This window comes from Caloenas nicobarica, chromosome 10 (assembly GCF_036013445.1).
Source record: "Caloenas nicobarica isolate bCalNic1 chromosome 10, bCalNic1.hap1, whole genome shotgun sequence".
In the NCBI taxonomy this organism is placed as follows: Eukaryota; Metazoa; Chordata; class Aves; order Columbiformes; family Columbidae; genus Caloenas; species Caloenas nicobarica.
Window position 1 is genome coordinate 15351313 of NC_088254.1, and position 16153 is coordinate 15367465.

Sequence of the window (16153 nt, forward strand, 5' to 3'; positions counted from 1 at the left end):
GGGAAACATATCCTCAGGTCGCTGCTGCAGGGATGGCGGGGGCTTGTGCCAGCACAATACGTGTCTTTTCCCACGCTCTGAGTACAAATTCACAGCTGTGAGGAGCTGGGGACCTCCTGCCAAAGATGATTTATTGCATTTCCAGAACAGAGCAGAGCAATCACTGTACTGCACACACATGCCCAACATGCTGCTTTCCCAGGCAAATCAGGGGAAGGGTTTGGAGACAGGCAGGGAAAATCCTCCCAGCAGCACAAGGGTTCAGCGGTGAGCCTGGCAACCCCTTCCCCACCTCATCTCCTCCCCGGGGACAGGCAGCCCTGCAGAAGGAGCAGCTTGTGAAGGTGGATGGTGCAATCCCCATCCTGGGAACCAGCCATGCGCCTGGATTTTCCCAGGCAGGGCCCGTATGACACTTGCACAAAGGAAACTGCTGTGATTGCTGAAAGGCTGTGGGCGAAAGAACCATGAGCAGGGCAGTTCAAAAGCGAAGTGGGTGGGATGGGAGGCGTCAGCCCTCACCAAGGTCCTCTCAAGTCAGCTGGTGCGGCTCCCTGGTGGAGAAACTCCCACCTTGCCAGCTCATGGGTGCTCCAGGGTTACCAGCAAGAAGACAGGAATAAGGATCCCAGGGTAGGAGCAGGGGCACAGGGAGCCAGGTGACTGAGCAGAAGCAGCATGTCCTCCCTGCTCATTGACAAGCCAGGCAATTCCCACCAAAGGAGCTGAGGATGATGCTGCCTGGAGCAGTGGCAAAAATCACCTGATGGTTTCCAGCGCTGGAGGATAAAAGGAGAAAGCAGAAGGCAATTAAAAAGCTGGTACAGCAAAGAGTAGAGACTCTGTCCTATCATGGAGCCAAGAGGAAGGCACTACAGTCCTCAGCTGCACTGGCTGTGTATGGCAGAAGACCCAGATCCTGACGTTAGGAGGACAACAAGGAACCCATTGTACTTATGGAAATACACACCATCTCCACGGGCATCCAGGGAGGAGGCTTGGTCCAGCCAGTCACTGCAGAGACAAGCAACACCCATGCCATAGCTCAGAGTGAATCCATTCGCTTACGGGCAAACACAGCCGACATGGTCTTGACAATGCCACGAATCCCCGTCTCCTTTTTCAGCGCCAGTTTGGTGTCAGGGATGCGCTCAGCCAGTCCGTGGAAGACCATGAGGGCCCCATGATAAGCTTCAGCTGCAGAGACCTCGTAGAAACCACAGTCTAAAGAGAGGGCCAGGAGCCGACCCTCCTCGCTGGACACCACCCGTTGGTGGTGCAGGTCCCGTTTGTTGCCCACAATGACAATAGGCACCTTCTCCTGGCTCTGCCCCTCCTTGGCTGCCTTGATGAACTGGATTTTGAGAGGCAGGATGTTGAAGCTTGCGCGGTCGCAGATGCTGTAGACCAGGACAAAGCAGTCTGCCCACTGGATTCGCTTCTCCTCCGAGGAACCCTCCTCTGCCTGCTCCTGGGGACGGAGAAAAGGAAGGTTTTTTTATCTGACTCCCTCCTTTCATACCTGCCTGCTAGGACAGGGTGCCGTGATCTTCAATCCAGGCTGACAACATTCGTGCTTCAGCCCCAACGTCCTCAGTCAGAGGACCACGTGCTATGGTGGCTCTTGCTACCCTGTCAGCAAGGCTGCTGCAGGCAAGCGTTTAGTTACCTGCAGACCACCTGACATGAGAGTTTTGCCTATGTCTATGGTCCCCCCCTATGCAACTTTTAGTAGACCTCTTTTTTCTCCCCAGAGTGAAGACAAGGGATGGAAGAGGAGCCCTCTCACCTGGGAACTGGGGACATCCCAGATGTGGAAGAGAATCTCACGGCCATCCACAGTCAGGTTGTGGCTGTAAATGAATTCTGCCAAGAAAATGAGAAAAATCATCATCTTCACGGACCCAAAAGAGAGCTCGTTCAACCCAGGTCTTCTCCTCATGGGGACAAACCTGTCATGTCCACCCTGGTAGACCATGCTCTACAAGGCAAGGTCTGCAGACTCTTTTCACACAGCAACACCTATGCAGCGCATGGTGGCCTCCAGGGCTGTCACCACCCCAGCGTGTAGTCCCCAGGCACACTAGTGACACCAGCTGCCACCCAGGACCTTTTGCACCCCAAAGAGATGAGTCACTGAACAAATACAACCATCGAGCTCCCCAGGAGCAAGCAAAGGCTCTGGAAAAAGGCAGGAAAGGATGGAAAGTACTGAAATCTCGCAGGCAGGAGCCAGCTCGCCTCCTGACCCCCATCCCTAATGGGAACCACCTGGCCCTGGCCTGGCACTCACCCATGTCTCCGTACTCCCCGATAAAGCGCCGGGTGAGGAAACGCACAGTCAGAGCTGCAGAGGGGAGAATAAGCATCATCAGAATAACCCTAAACCTGAAGGATTTACATTTTTTAATCCAGAGCAGAGTCAGGCACTATCTCCCTGTTAACTCCCTGTCTGTGAGCAGGGCAGAGGCACAGCACAAACCAGAGCACCAGCAAACCACAGCTCAGCAGAAAGTACCTTCCCCAGCTGCTCGCCTGCTGCCCGCGAGGTTGTGCTGAGCTTCCCCACCTCGAATCACCATCCTACCAGAAAGCTCAGCCTCATCTCACCAGCTCGCTCCATGGGGCTGTTCTCTGCAGTTTGTTCTCCAAACACTGCTGCAGTTTTCAGCCTTTTTTGGGGGGGGTGGAAAACAGGTCTCCCTGCCTGGGAACCCCTTGCTCCCAGCCCACAGTCGGTTCTTACCTGATTTCCCCACGTTGTCCGCTCCCATAATGAGGACATTTGCTTCCATCTTCAGAGTGGCGGGACCAGGCATCTCCACGAGGGCAGGGTGGTCAGGGGTGAAGCTGGCACTGCGGCGCAGCGGGAGCCGGAGCCCCATGCCGAGCGCAGCCATGACTTGCCAGTGGTCCCAGCGGCGTGTGCGGCTCCTCTCCGCGCAGCCGAGGAGCCAGCGCTTCCCACGGCACCCAGGGGACCCGCGAGGGCCATCCCCCTCCCCGCGGCTGCAGGGGCGGCGCAGTGGGAGCTGCAGGCGGCCAGATGAAAAACTCTGTTATCACTCAGATCATCCCAAATATACGTCAGCAGGCCCCACCATCCCCCAGCGTGGTAGGCAGCCGGGAAGCACCGGTTGTCTGCACCAGCTGCTCTGCAAACCATGTCCCAGCAGGTTGGCCACATCTTCACATCAGGAGCATTGTCCCTTGGCAGGGCCACGCACCCCTTGTCCCTTTCCTGTGGCAACTGCAGGGCTGTCTGCGAGGGGTGGTGGAGCATCTCACGAGTGACGCAGTGTTATCTCACAAGGGATGGAGCGTCTCACAAGTGGCGGAGCGTTGTCTCACGAGTGATGGAGCATCGTGCAAGTGATGGAGTGTTGTCAAACAAGCGATGGAGCATCTCAGGAGCGATGGAGTGTGTCATTAGTGACCGAGCGTTGTTTCACAAGTGATGGAGCATCTCAAGAGCAATAGAGCATTATCTGACAAGTGATGGAGCATTCCACGAGTGATGGAGCATCTCAAGAGCAAGGGAGCATTGTCTGACAAGTGATGGAGCGTTCTATGAGTGATGGAACATTGTCACGCAAGTGAGGGAGAATCTCACAAGTGATGGAGTATCTGAAAAGCAACGGAGCATTGTCTCACGAGTGATGGAGCATCTCAAGAGCAACAGGGTGTTGTCTGACAAGTGATGGAGAACCTCAGAAATGATGGAGCATGTCACCAGCGACCGAGCGTTGTCTCACGAATGATGGAGCAGCACGGCAGCACCCCACCCCTTAACCCCCGCAGCCCACCCGTGTCCGCGGCCGCCGCCCCAGCCCCGCCGCGCACTCCGCCCGCTCCCTCCCGGGCTGTTTCCTTTCTGCCCAAGGGCCCGCGGCCGCCGCTCGGCCGAGCGCTCCCCTCCCAGCTCCGCTCCCCGGGCGCGGCGGGGCTGCGCTGGCCGCTCCCCCTCCGCGGCGCCGGGCGGAGCCGCCTGACGCCATCGCTGCGCGCCGGCCCGGGCCCGTCCCGCTGCCCGGGCCCGTCCCGCTGCCCGGGGCCGCCCCGCCATGGCGGCGGAGGGGGCGGCGGTGCGGGTGGCGGTGCGGGTGCGGCCGCTGCTGCCCCGGGAGGCGCTGCGGGGACACCGGCCCTGCCTGCGGGGCGACGCCGCCACCGGCGAGGTGGCGCTGGGCCGCCGCCGCTTCCGCTTCGCCGCCGTGCTGCCCGAGGCGGCGGGGCAGGCGGCTGTGTACCGGGCCTGCGTGCAGCCGCTGCTGCGGGCCTTCTTCCGCGGCATCAACGCCACTGTCTTCGCCTACGGGCAGACCGGCTCCGGCAAGACCTACACCATCGGGGAGGCCAGCGTCGGTGAGTCGCGGCACCGTGCCCGCCTGCATCCCGGTCCCGCCTGCATCCCAGTCCCACCAGCATCCCAGTCCCACCAGCATCCTGCCTGCATCCCGGTCCCGCCTGCATCCCGGTCCCACCAGCATCCCGTCTGCATCCCAGTCCCACCAGCATCCCGCCTGCATCCCAGTCCCACCAGCATCCCACCTGCGTCCCAGTCCCACCAGCATCCCGTCTGCGTCCCGGTCCCACTAGCATTCCAGTCCCACCAGCATCCCGCCAGCATCCCAGTCCCACCAGCATCCCGCCTGCATCCCAGTCCCACCAGCATCCCAGTCCCACCAGCATCCCGCCTGCATCCCAGTCCCACCAGCATCCCGCCTGCATCCCAGTCCCACCAGCATCCCACCAGCATCCCAGTCCCACCAGCATCCCACCTGCATCCCAGTCCCACTAGCATCCCGGTCCCACCAGCATCCCGGTCCCACCAGCATCCCATCTGCGTCCCGGTCCCACTAGCATCCCAGTCCCACCAGCATCCCAGTCCCACCAGCATCCCGCCTGCATCCCAGTCCCGCCAGCATCCCACCAGCATCCCAGTCCCACCAGCATCCCGTCTGCATCCCAGTCCCACCAGCATCCCACCAGCATCCCACCAGCATCCCCCCTGCATCCCAGTCCCACCAGCATCCCCCCTGCATCCCAGTCCCACCAGCATCCTGTCTGCATCCCAGTCCCACCTGCATCCCAGTCCCACCAGCATTCCACCAACATCCCTGTCCCATCAGCATCTCCACCCTCCTCTGCTCTCCCCAGCAACCCACCACTGCCACATCACCATATCCTTCCATTTCATGCCACCACCGCCACCATCCCAGCCATCACTTCCAACCCACCAGCCTCACCAATGCTGCCATCCGCACCCATCTCACCAGCTTTGCTCTCTCCATCCAAACCCACCAACATCACCATCTCCATCACTTCCAACATCACCATCCCAAATGCTCCTTCTACCTTGCCCTCCCTCTTGACCCTGCCAGCCCCCATAGCCCAACCCAACCACCACCCACCTCCATCCTGCCCACCCCAACAGCTTCTCCTCCCACCACCCACACTGCTGTAACCAGCGCCCTATGGACAACACCTTCTTTGAGATCACAGTGTGTAGGTTTTCTTCTCTGCCACTGCAGAGAAGACCTGCAGAGACCATGGCTGTTCTGGAGGTGGTGGTGATCTTCCTAGGGCACCACTGCCTTCACCTGGCTGGAATCTATCAGCTTTGTCCTGAAATATGCCCTAAGGAGAGGGGGAACTGTGTGGGGGTATTCGTGTTAGTTTGTTTATGTGAAGGAGAGAAGGAAAGAGGAAACCTTTCCCTAGCGTAAGTGCTGGTTTAGTGGTATTGTTGGTATCTTACCAGGATGTACTGTAAATGTTTTGGTCAGCCTTAGTTAATTGCACAATTTGTAAACACTAAATTGTTTCCATACTTTCAGTTTACCTCTGTTTTCAGTTTCCCAGTTCAGACTGTCATTACATCACATTTGGAGGTTGCCTTTTTACGTGACTGTTGGACACAAAAGCAAAACCATTTACAATTCAGACAGCAGAGTGCTGTGGCCAGATACAAGCAGGCTGCAAGCTCGAAACAAACAAACAAACAAAAACCCCACCACACACAAAAACCCCACAACTTCTCAGAGCTGGGAGAGGTTGTGGAGTCATGCTGGCTTCGAAGGACAGTGTGGTGTAGCTGCAGGTGTGCTGTTTGCTACCTGCTGAAATGCTAACATGCTTTTTCCTTCTTGAGGAAGGACTGGAAACAAGCAGCACTGCTGGAATCCAGCACAGGAGTGGGATAGGATTTGCTTAGAAACACTCACGGGGATGTTTAATCCAGGCTGTGAGGGCTGAGCGGTGGGAGGGCTGTGAGGCTGCTCCTGTCCAGCTGACGTGTGCTCGGGCAGGCTCCTGCCCACGGCTCTGGCCCCGGCCAGCAAGGGCACCCTGGGCATTCGCTGTCCCCCATGACCGCATGCATCTCTCTGGCAGCTTCCATCAATGAAGACGAGCAGGGCATCATCCCGCGAGCCATGGCTGAGACCTTCAGGCTCATCGATGAGAATGACCTGATCGACTACATGGTCCGAGTGTCCTATCTGGAGGTGTACAAGGAGGAGTTTCGGGACCTACTGCAGGTGGATACAGCCAGCAAAGACATCCAGATCCGTGAGGATGACAAGGGGAACGTTGGTATGTGTGGCTTCTCACGAGCACCCTTTTCACCCCACGCCTAAGGCCAGTGTTGGGTTATCTGTCCCTGAAGGCAGAGCCAGGTCTTCTCCCTCCATCCCTCCCCTGCAGCAGGTTGCTGTGCTTAGTCCTGCTCAGTGTTGAAAAGCTGGTCTGTATGGGCAGGGTGATGGCACCAGGCTGTGCAGAGTATCTGCATCCTTGGGCATAGCCACATCTCTGTTTGCTGTTGCAGTGCTCTGCGGTGTGAAGGAGGCAGAAGTAGAAGGGCTGGACGAGGTGCTGAGCCTGCTGGAGATGGGGAACACTGCCAAGCACACGGGAGCGACCCACGTCAACAGGCAGTCGAGCCGCTCGCACACCATCTTCACGGTGACCATGGAACAGCGGCGCGGGGCCGGCCGCCTGCTCCTCCACTACCCCCCTGCCTCCGTCCCCGCCTCGGGCCAGGTCCTGGTTTCCAAGTTTCACTTTGTGGATCTGGCAGGCTCGGAGCGAATTGTGAAGACAGGAAACACAGGGGAGAGGCTGAAGGAGAGTATTCAGATCAACAGTGGCCTCCTGGCCTTGGGCAACGTCATCAGTGCTTTGGGAGACCCTCGCAGGAAGAGCAGCCACATTCCCTACAGGGACTCCAAAATCACCAGGTACAGCTGGGACCGGGTCCCCCATGCTCCACACATCTTACAGGCTCTTGGCCTAGCAGGAGGGAGGTGATGCTTCTCCCTGCTTTTCTCATGTCCAGCCTGCCAGGTTGGGTGGTGGCAAAGTCCCCAGGCTAGCTGAGAGGAGCTTGCAGGGCCACTTGTCCCTTCTGCATTCATACCAGGGCTCTCAGACTGATGGCTTCACAGTACAGAGCCAGGTGACCTGCGGTGCCTCAGAGCAATTTACAGGTCTGTCCTCCCTGCAGGTTTTCATGTTGGGAAGCCTTAGGAGCAATGAGGCCAGGATAGAAATGCCAGACTAGCTCATCACGGTGCTGCAGAAGACAAGGCTTGCACAAGTCATGCTGCTGAAGCCGAGATGGGTTGTCGGTGTGGGTTATCCTGCCCCTTCCTGCCTGGCAGTGAATAAGAAAGGCTCCTAGTAGGCTTGTTTGGTGGTCTGCAGTTAGTTTTTAGCTTGAGCAGGTGGTCTTTGCAATCTCCAACAGGTTCCCTTGTAGCGTGTGCCTAGCGGTGATCGCAGAGTTGGAGAGCTCCCAGCCTCAGGAATTATGCAGACAGAAACTTGCCACAGTCCGAACTGTTATTCCTCTGCATAATCATTCTGCTCACTTTATTGGTGCTGAGCTGCCCGCAGAGTGAGAATATCCTTTTCCTTGGGCTTAAATTCTGAAAAGGGTTGGAAACTTTCTGGTTCCTATATTGTATTATATTGTATTTCAGCTATTTGAATTGCTGTGCTCTTCCGTAGGATCCTGAAAGACTCTCTGGGGGGGAATGCCCAGACTGTGATGATAGCCTGTGTCAGCCCATCCTCCGCTGACTTCGATGAAAGCCTCAATACTCTGAACTACGCCAGCCGGGCTCAAAACATCCAGAACAAAGCTGTGGTGAACTGCCGCAAGGAGACAGAGCACATCGAAGATCTTCACCGTCAGATAAAGAACCTGCAGAAGGCGCTGGAACAGCGGCACCGCTCCGAGACCCGTATCATCAACCGCGCGGCCACCGCCAAACGCTGCGCGCCCGACCCCACGGCTCGGCTGCTGGCCGAGTGCGCGCATTACCGGACCTGCACCGACACCGCGTACCGACTGCTGATGGAGCTGCAGGAGGACAGTAACCTGACGGTGGAGCAGATCCTGCGGGTTAAGGAGTGGTTGTGTGCAGTGGAGAGCGAGAGGAGCGAGCTGACCTCAGCTGGGCTGGATAGCGGCATCGAGAGCACCTCGGCAGAAGACCAGAGCCCTGAAGCACAAGGCTCCAAGCTGGCAAAAGCCCAGGTAAGGGTTGGGGTGGTTTAGCTCCAAGATGGGGTTCATCTGGTGGTCACTGAATACAGCGGCCTCAGTACAGCCCAGTGGAAGGGTCAGGAGAGGAGAAGCAGCCTGGCCAAGAGGCAGTAGGGAGGCAGAATGTCATGGTCCTCGGAGCAGGCAGGGAGAGCTGGATTCAGCTGTAGCAGAGAGATTTCATTCACAGGAAAAATCTGGGTCTCCAGACCTGCTGTGCCCCTGCGGAGTCCAGCATGGGAAGAGAAAAACAAAGGTGAATGCTGATGCTGCCCCTCTTGTGTTTTGGGGGGCAGGTGAACAGCGAGAAGGGGTGTGAGTCCATCAAAGATGAGCAGGTGGCCAAACTGCAGAGGCAAGTGGAGCGCCTGGAGGAAGAGAACCGGGATTTCTTGGCTGCCCTGGAAGATGCCATGGAGCAGTACAAGCTGCAGGTATTTCTGGGCTCTGTTCTCTTTGTAGGGACCTGCCCCACTCCTCCCTTTCCTCCCCAGGAAAGCACAGCCCAGCTTTCAGGTTCCGCTGCAGCAGGTCCAGGATCTACATGTACAAAACCACATTTTTCTTGTTGCCTCCTAGAGTGACAAGCTACAGGAACAGCAGGATCAGATCTCAGAGCTGCACGTGCGCTTGGAGATGGCAATGCCAAACCTGTGTGTGCCAGAACTGCTGGAAAACCTTCACCTGGTGACTGCTGGCCAGAGACCTCACACGGCCCCACTGGATGCTGCCCCATCCCACAGCCTCAGCGGGGCTCCCTCAGGGCTGCTTCCCACAGAGCAGGGTGGAAAAGCCCTTTGCAAGAAGGTGAGGGTGCAGGTCTGTGCCATTGAGGAGTTGCTGCCTTTTCAGATGCTCTCCACCACAGGAACTGCTTTTTTCCCCTGACTCTGAATGTGAACCTTGCCAGAGGCGTAGTCTAGAGGACTGTGCTCAGTGTTCACATCCAAAGAAATTCACAACTCTGGCAAAAACAGCCCAGCTTCAAAACTGAAGCTTTTACTTGGTTGTTACAGGCAGGTCTCAGATTTGATCAGCTTCTGAGCAGCAGAAGGCGAGAGGGCAGGCAGCTGGGTCTAGCAACACACCATTCCTCCTGAAAACACGTTCAACTCCATTGTGTTGCTTTTCTTTGTGTCTAGCAGTCGTAGCCAGCTGCTTTTCCTACCACCCGCTCTCACACAGCGTGTTCCCTCTCTTTTTGATTCTCTGCCCCAGCAGCTCGACAGCAACCCCTCCTTCCAGGAGGAGGACCCAGCCAGCTGGCACCCAAAACACACGCAGTGCCCGACGGGCAATCCAGAGATAAAAGACGCAGTGCTGAGGAGGGAGCTCAGCCAGGACCCGGAGAAGCCGGCAGAGCTGTCCTCGGGAGAGGAGGAGGAGTGGGAACAGAAACGGTCCCTGTCCCAGCGCCGGTGAGTTGAGACTGTCCCAGCACTGTGCGGTGCCCTCGCAGTCGTGTGACCCATCCCTCACATAGGATGTAGAAGCAAACACTGCCTCTGGGGTCAGTAATTCTGCCAAGACAGCTGCCTGCTTGCTGGGGAGCTAATTACCTTCTTTCCTGACCACAGCTACTGTTTCTGTCTCCTTCTGAATCTTGTGGATCTTACTGGGAACAGCTCTGGCAGTACCCAGACCCTACTAATTCATTTGCTGCTCCTTCTAGAAACGGGATCCGAAGCTGGAGCAAGAAGGAGATCTGCAAGTTGAGCGAGGAGCCGAGTGGAGGCAATGCCCACTCAGTTCAGGAGGAGCAGCTGGACCTGTCAAAAGGCAAGTGCCAGCTGTAGGTTATTGGACAGTCTTCCTAGGGCTGGTGGTGCTTCGTTGGGTACTGTTGATAGGAAGGCAGCATGTCTCACCCGGATGAGCCCAGAGGACAAAAATGGAGCAGATGACAGTCTAGCAGCTGCTTTTCTTAAGGAGAAACTTGAACTGCTGGGGCTCAGGCAAGAGCTGTGTGTTTTGGTGAAAGCTGCGGGTGACTCCCAGCAATGCTGTGCCAGATCTTGGCTACAGATCGGATTGTTCTTCTGTCAACTGGCTGCTAAGACAAGACCTTCCTCACCCGGGAATCTGTGTTGCAGAGGTCTGCAGGAGGCGGGAGCGCCTGCCAGGGAAGGATTCTGAGTGGAGGCTGGTGCAAGCGCAGCAGAAGATCCGAGAGCTGGCAATCAACATCCGCATGAAGGAGGAGCTGATCACGGAGCTCATTAAGACAGGTGCAGAGCTGCTGGCAGGAATGTGCACCCATTCCCCGTGAAATCTCCTAATTGGGGTGCTTCATCTCTACTCCCATCCTCACCTTCCATGTCTGCATTGCTTGTGCTCAATCCCTTCTTCTGTAGGCAGCAGAGCCCTGTGTCTCCATCCCTCCAACTGAGACCCTTCCCATTGGTTTCTCCCTTCCCTGGAGTAGCTGAAGGAAGGGGAGCATTCAATAGCCAAAAATAGTTGGGGAGAGAGAGAGGAAAGATCCATCGCTTGGCAGGATCCTGCCTGTGAGGGAAGGGGGCCTGGAGGTCACAGCAGAGGGGGGATGTGTTGCAGGCAAGGACGCGCAGGCTCTGAACAGGCAGTACTGCCAGAAGATCAGTGATCTGGAGCAGGAGGCAGAGCAGGTGCGGGCAGAGCTGAGCGACAGCCAGAAGCAGCTCCAGGAGCTGGAGAACAAAGAGCCGTGGGACCCCGGGGAGAAGCGCAAGCTGCAGGAGTACCGCACGCGTGTGGCCGCCGCACAGAACAAGGCACAGGTGAGTGGGAAGGGCTCTGTCTGCGCAGGGAGGTGGGCAGGGGCAGAGCTGGGGACATCTCTGCAAAGGACACCGAGCCCAAGGGCAGCTTTTGCCCTCTGGCAGGTTCTGTGCAAGAAGAAGCAGGCAACGGAGAGGCTGGTGTCACTCTCAGCCCAGAGCGAGAAGCGAGTGCAGGAGCTGGAGAGGAACATTCAGCTGATGCGGCGGCAGCAGGGTCAGCTGCAGCGCCGGCTGCGGGAGGAGAGCGAGCAGAAACGGCGGCTGGAGACGGAGGTGAATAAGAGGCAGCACCAAGTCAAGGTAGGAACAGGCAGGAGCAGTTGTGCTACCACCGTATTTGTGAGGACGATGATGGGTGGGCTCTGCAGGCTGCTGGGCAGATGGGTAGCTCTGATGGGGTCTGTGATTGTCTTGGAGAGCATGGGGATGGAGAGAGGATTTTTTTTTAGGAGTATCCAAAGAGCTAGCAGAGAACAGAACCTGCCTCTCAAGGCTCACAGCTACTCCTTCCCTTACAGGAACTGGAACTGAAGCACGAGCAGCACCAGAAAATCCTGCGCATCAAAACAGAGGAAATAGCAGCTTTCCAGAGGAAGCGGCGGAGTGGCAGCAACGGCTCTGTGATCAGCCTGGAGCAGCAGCAGGTACAGGCAGAGCAAACCTGCCACTTCCTTCCATTTCCAAGGGGATGGCTGTGGCAGAATGCTGGTTGATGGGGGGGAAGCAGGGGCTTTAACTTGAGGTGGGAGATGCCCTTGAGGACAGTCCAGAATGTCACTTGTGTCTAGTAGCAGAGGACTTAGATCTTACATTACCCCAAGGACCAGGATTCTCTTCTAAATACTAGCATTGGTAGAGAAGCTGTGAAATCTTGTCTATTAGCAGAAGGGTGGTGAGAGATGCAGCCCCCAAGGATTCCTTGGCAGCTGTGGTTGTAGCTCAGCTCTGCCTCTCAGAGCAGCTGGAAGGATAAAACCAGTGTTAGCAGAGATGGACTCAAGATTCTCAACTCCATTGCTCCTCAGTCTGGCAGGCGTTGCTGCTGCTGTCTGCACGCACACACATGCCTTTTGCCTCTCCTTCCATCAGAAAATCGAGGAACAGAAGAAGTGGCTGGATACAGAGATGGATAAAGTTCTCGAGCAGCGCCGGGCCCTGGATGAGCTGGAAGATGAGCTGCGGAAGCGGGAAGCTATCGTGGCCAAAAAGGAAGCCCTGCTGCAGGAGAAGAACGGCCTGGAGAGCAAACGGCTGCGTTCCAGCCAGGTAGGACAAGAGCATGACACCTCAGCCCCTTGCTTGATTTCCAGCAGAGGTGGGAATGGAAAGGGACTGGGGGTCTGACTTGTCTTTGGAGCAGATCCCCTTGAGCATCTTCTGCTTCAGGCCCTGACAGATGACATAGTGCGTGTGTCCAGCCGCCTGGAGCACCTGGAGAAGGAACTGACTGAGAAGAACGGGCAGCTGCGTCACAGCAGTGCCCACGACCAGCAGCAGATCCGCCAGGAGATCAACAGCCTGCGCCAGGAGAAGGACCAGCTGCTCAAACAGAGGTTGGAACTCGACAACAAGCTGCGTCAGGGCACCCTGCTGTCCCCAGAGGTACCTTTTCTTGGGCTGGGCTCCTCTGTTTGCAAGAGCAGGAGGTAGTAAGAAAGAAGTACCTGAAAGGAGGTTGTAGGGAGGTGGGTGTCTGTCTCTTCTCTCAGCAAGTGATAGGAGAGAGGAAATAGCCTCAAGATGCACCAGGGCAGGTTTAGATTGGATGTTAGGAAAAATTTCTTCACCAAAAGGGTTGTCAGGCATTGAAACAGGCTGCCCAGGGAAGTGGTGGAATCACCACCCCTGAAGTAATTTAAAAGCCGTGTAGTTGTGCTTAGGAACGTGGTTTAGTGGTGGACTTGGCAGTGCTAGCTTAATGGTGGGACTTTATCTTAAAGGTCTTTTCCAACCTAAATGATTCTAAGTAAAAACCTGAGCATGGGGTTGTTAGCAGATATTCCCTAACATCCCCGAACTGTGCATACCCCAACTTCTTGCCAGCACTACTGAGGTGACAAGGGAGGTCAGGGCAAAGTGAGACAGAGCCAACCCTTTGCTCTCTAGTAACTGCAGCTCTGCCCTGGCAGGAAGAACGGATCTTGTTCCAGCTGGACGAGGCAATCGAGGCTCTGGATGCAGCCATTGAGTACAAGAATGAGTCCATCACATGCAGGCAACGAGTCCTGCGGGCCTCGGCCAGCCTGCTGTCCCAGTGCGAGATGAACCTCATGGCCAAGCTCAGCTACCTGTCCTCCTCTGAGACTCGAGCTCTGCTCTGCAAGTACTTTGACAAGGTAGGAGACAACTGCCCTCTGGGCTGGTGGGAGTTCTAGTATCTGACCAAATTCTCATTTTCCTCAGTTTCAAGCTTTCTGCCTGCCTCCTACTGTACTTTTACTCTGTAAAGTCAGGTCACAAAGCCACAGCACCATGATCCCCACCTGTCCCCAACATCTGGGAGAGAAGCCTAACTAGTGGTAGGATGCATGGATCCCTGCAGTGGCTCTGCCATGGCAGTGCAGCCACATGTTGCTCTTCCCTCTGCGAGGCACCTGTGGCATCCCAGAACTACAAACCTTTGTACGCTGTACCGAAAAATCAAACTTGATGAGGCTCAGTGGTGCAGGAAAGCTTCCAGGCTCTGAAGGAGCCGAGATGTTTCTTGCTCTTGGGCCCTGGCCAGGTGGTGACGCTGCGAGAGGATCAGCACAGGCAGCACATTGCCTTCTCGGAGCTGGAGATGCAGCTGGAGGAGCAGCAGCAGCTGGTGTACTGGCTGGAGGCAGCTGTGGAACGCCAGCGGCTGGAGATGGACCGGCAGCTCACCCTGCAGCAGAAGGAGCACGAGCAGAACATGCAGTTACTGCTCCAGCAGAGCCGCGGTAACCACCCAGCTCCGAAACGGGCAGCAGTGGCACAGCTTTTGTCCTTCACAGGGCTCACAGCTTGAAATGACCTCATTTTTCTTTGTAGAGCACATGGATGAGGGGCTAGCCAGCAGCAAGCTACAGTACGAGGTGAGGATTCAGGTGCTGGAGAAGGAACTGAGCCGTTATATGTGGGCAAACCAGGAGCTGAACCAGAGGCTGAGTAACATGAACCTCCAGACCAAAGGTGAGAGGAAACCCGGGCTGGGGCTTTACTGATCCTACTGAGTTAAAAGGAGTTTAAATTCCTTTCCCTGGTGGCAAGAGCCTGGAGCAGAGTGAGGAGTGGTGTGGGACTTTGTTGGCCTTGAGCAAGTGCTCCACAGGCACTGATTTTGATGAGAAGAGATCCTGATGCTCATAGAATAGTTTGGAAGGGACCTTCAAAGCTCATCCGGTCCAACCCCCTACAACGAACAGGAACATCTTCAACCAGATCAGGTTGCTCAGAGCCCCATCCAGCCTGGCCTTAAATGTTTCCAGGGATGGGGCATCCACCACCTGTCTGGGCAACCTGTGCCAGTGTTCTACCACTCTCATTGTAAAATATTCTTCCTCATCTCACTGTACCCCAAATCTTTCCCAGCAGGCATGGAAAGAAGCATTCACGGGGCTGGGGACAGAGCTCCTCCTGTGCTCAGGACCTGCGAGGAGCCCAGTCTTGGGGAACAACCCGTGCCCCTGGAAGAAAGCCCTCGGGTGAGGGACGAGAGCAGGGACCTGGTGCACGCACCTTTACCATCGACGTGGCGGCGTTCGTCCCTGCCCAACGACAGCCCCGCAGACCTTCGGCAGAGGGACGCCGAGCACTTGCCGAGAGCGGGGCAGACCTTGGAGGTGCACCCACCGCGGAGCCTGGCTCCTGCCGCCAAGCCCCGGCGGGAGCTGCGCAGAGCCAGCCTGAGCGTCACCCCAGTGCTTCACCACCCGGCAACGATCGATGTGAGGAGAAACCCAGTCTAAATGCAGGCTTAGCACTTACCTGGCACAGGGCAGGGAGTAGCAGATAGTCATGATGTGAGTTTAAGAGCCTTTGTGCCCCATAAGCCAGCCTGGCTACAAACCTGTTATATTTCAGAGGCCTGAGGAAGAAAAAGACATGAGTTTTCATCATAAGGGAAATAACCATCAGCCTACATTGCCCATGTTGCTGCCAGTCTAAAAAGTGCTGCCTGGACACCTTTGCTTCTGCACCCTCAGCAGCATCAACACTGGGAAGTGGGAGATACTTCCCACCCTGGCCTCTAAACACTAAAAACCTGTTTACAGTTCAGAAACCTCTGCTGCAGGTCTTGCTCAGCCCTAACAGCCCTGGAGGGAGATGCTCTGCAGTCCTGCAGAACTTGTACATAGGTTTTTGTAGTAACTTCGTGGGTTTTTTACTGTAACTTTTCTAATAAAGCAGAGTGATTTTTATGAAGCAGTCGCTTGTCAGAGGCTCTAGTCATTTACTCGTCATATGTAGAAAGGAGTTCTGTTTAAACCTCACTGCATGGGAGCTTGGCTACTGTCACAGTGTTGCCTTAATGTTTAAGTAACTGCTTTTTAAGTGCTCACAGAGCTGGTAGGCTTCCTACATTGAGTTGCTGCAGGAAAAGCACCTCCAGACAGCAGCAGAATTGTCTGTAGCATCCAGGATAAAAGCAACCCTGGTTCAGTGCCATTTTCTGTTCCAGCTTACAAGCTGCTTTAAGCAGCATTTTCTTATTGGGAAAACTTCCAGTCTGGATGTAAGGGAGGTTAAATAAAATCCTGCAACTTAACACTGACGCCATCCACCTCGGGAAGGGGGACATAAGTTTAATTCTGGCAGAGCTAAAAATGAAAGCCCAGCTCCCTGCTTTAAGAACAAGGGGAAAAAGCAG

At 56.0% G+C, this 16153-nt stretch overlaps 2 protein-coding genes across 6 annotated transcripts; one reads left to right on the forward strand and one right to left on the reverse strand.

The window, feature by feature from the left end:
* Nucleotides 1-4: 4 nt before the first annotated feature.
* Nucleotides 5-3732, reverse strand: LOC135992604 (ras-related and estrogen-regulated growth inhibitor-like protein). 3 transcript variants are annotated; one of them, XR_010606752.1, is made up of 5 exons: nt 2747-3732; nt 2294-2347; nt 1790-1866; nt 764-1471; nt 17-77 (listed from the first exon to the last, which is right to left on the reverse strand). XR_010606752.1 is itself a non-coding variant. In XM_065641893.1 (4 exons), exons 1-4 carry the CDS (start codon nt 2898-2900, stop codon nt 1046-1048), a joined length of 711 nt encoding a protein of 236 aa, XP_065497965.1. In that variant the 5' UTR covers nt 2901-3732; the 3' UTR covers nt 5-1045. The 3 variants fall into 3 exon arrangements, 2 of the variants coding, with proteins under 2 accessions (XP_065497965.1, XP_065497966.1); XM_065641893.1 differs by having other exon boundaries at nt 5-1471; XM_065641894.1 differs by lacking the exon at nt 2294-2347 and having other exon boundaries at nt 5-1471.
* A 330-nt stretch (nt 3733-4062) lies between these two features.
* On the forward strand, nt 4063-15702 carry KIF7 (kinesin family member 7). 3 transcript variants are annotated; one of them, XM_065641937.1, is made up of 18 exons: nt 4063-4365; nt 6397-6597; nt 6833-7244; nt 8017-8548; nt 8854-8991; nt 9137-9364; nt 9776-9975; nt 10230-10336; nt 10651-10785; nt 11114-11316; nt 11422-11619; nt 11838-11963; nt 12409-12585; nt 12706-12921; nt 13449-13655; nt 14045-14243; nt 14335-14475; nt 14875-15702. In XM_065641937.1, the coding sequence occupies exons 1-18, from the start codon at nt 4065-4067 to the stop codon at nt 15249-15251; spliced, it is 4098 nt and encodes a 1365-aa protein (XP_065498009.1). In that variant the 5' UTR covers nt 4063-4064; the 3' UTR covers nt 15252-15702. The 3 variants fall into 3 exon arrangements, with proteins under 3 accessions (XP_065498009.1, XP_065498011.1, XP_065498010.1); XM_065641939.1 differs by having other exon boundaries at nt 14878-15702; XM_065641938.1 differs by having other exon boundaries at nt 9779-9975.
* Nucleotides 15703-16153: the final 451 nt, after the last annotated feature.

Coding starts and splice junctions, on each gene's coding strand:
- LOC135992604 (XM_065641893.1), bottom strand. CDS start 2,900: ATGGCTGCGCTCGGCATGGGGCTCCGGCTCCCGCTGCGCCGCAGTGCC. Junction 2,348..2,746: donor GGACAACGTGGGGAAATCAG/GTAAGAACCGAC, acceptor TCCCCTCTGCAG/CTCTGACTGTGCGTTTCCTC. Junction 1,472..1,789: donor GGGATGTCCCCAGTTCCCAG/GTGAGAGGGCTC, acceptor CTCCGTCCCCAG/GAGCAGGCAGAGGAGGGTTC.
- KIF7 (XM_065641937.1), top strand. CDS start 4,065: ATGGCGGCGGAGGGGGCGGCGGTGCGGGTGGCGGTGCGGGTGCGGCCG. Junction 4,366..6,396: donor CATCGGGGAGGCCAGCGTCG/GTGAGTCGCGGC, acceptor TCTCTCTGGCAG/CTTCCATCAATGAAGACGAG. Junction 12,922..13,448: donor GCACCCTGCTGTCCCCAGAG/GTACCTTTTCTT, acceptor CTGCCCTGGCAG/GAAGAACGGATCTTGTTCCA.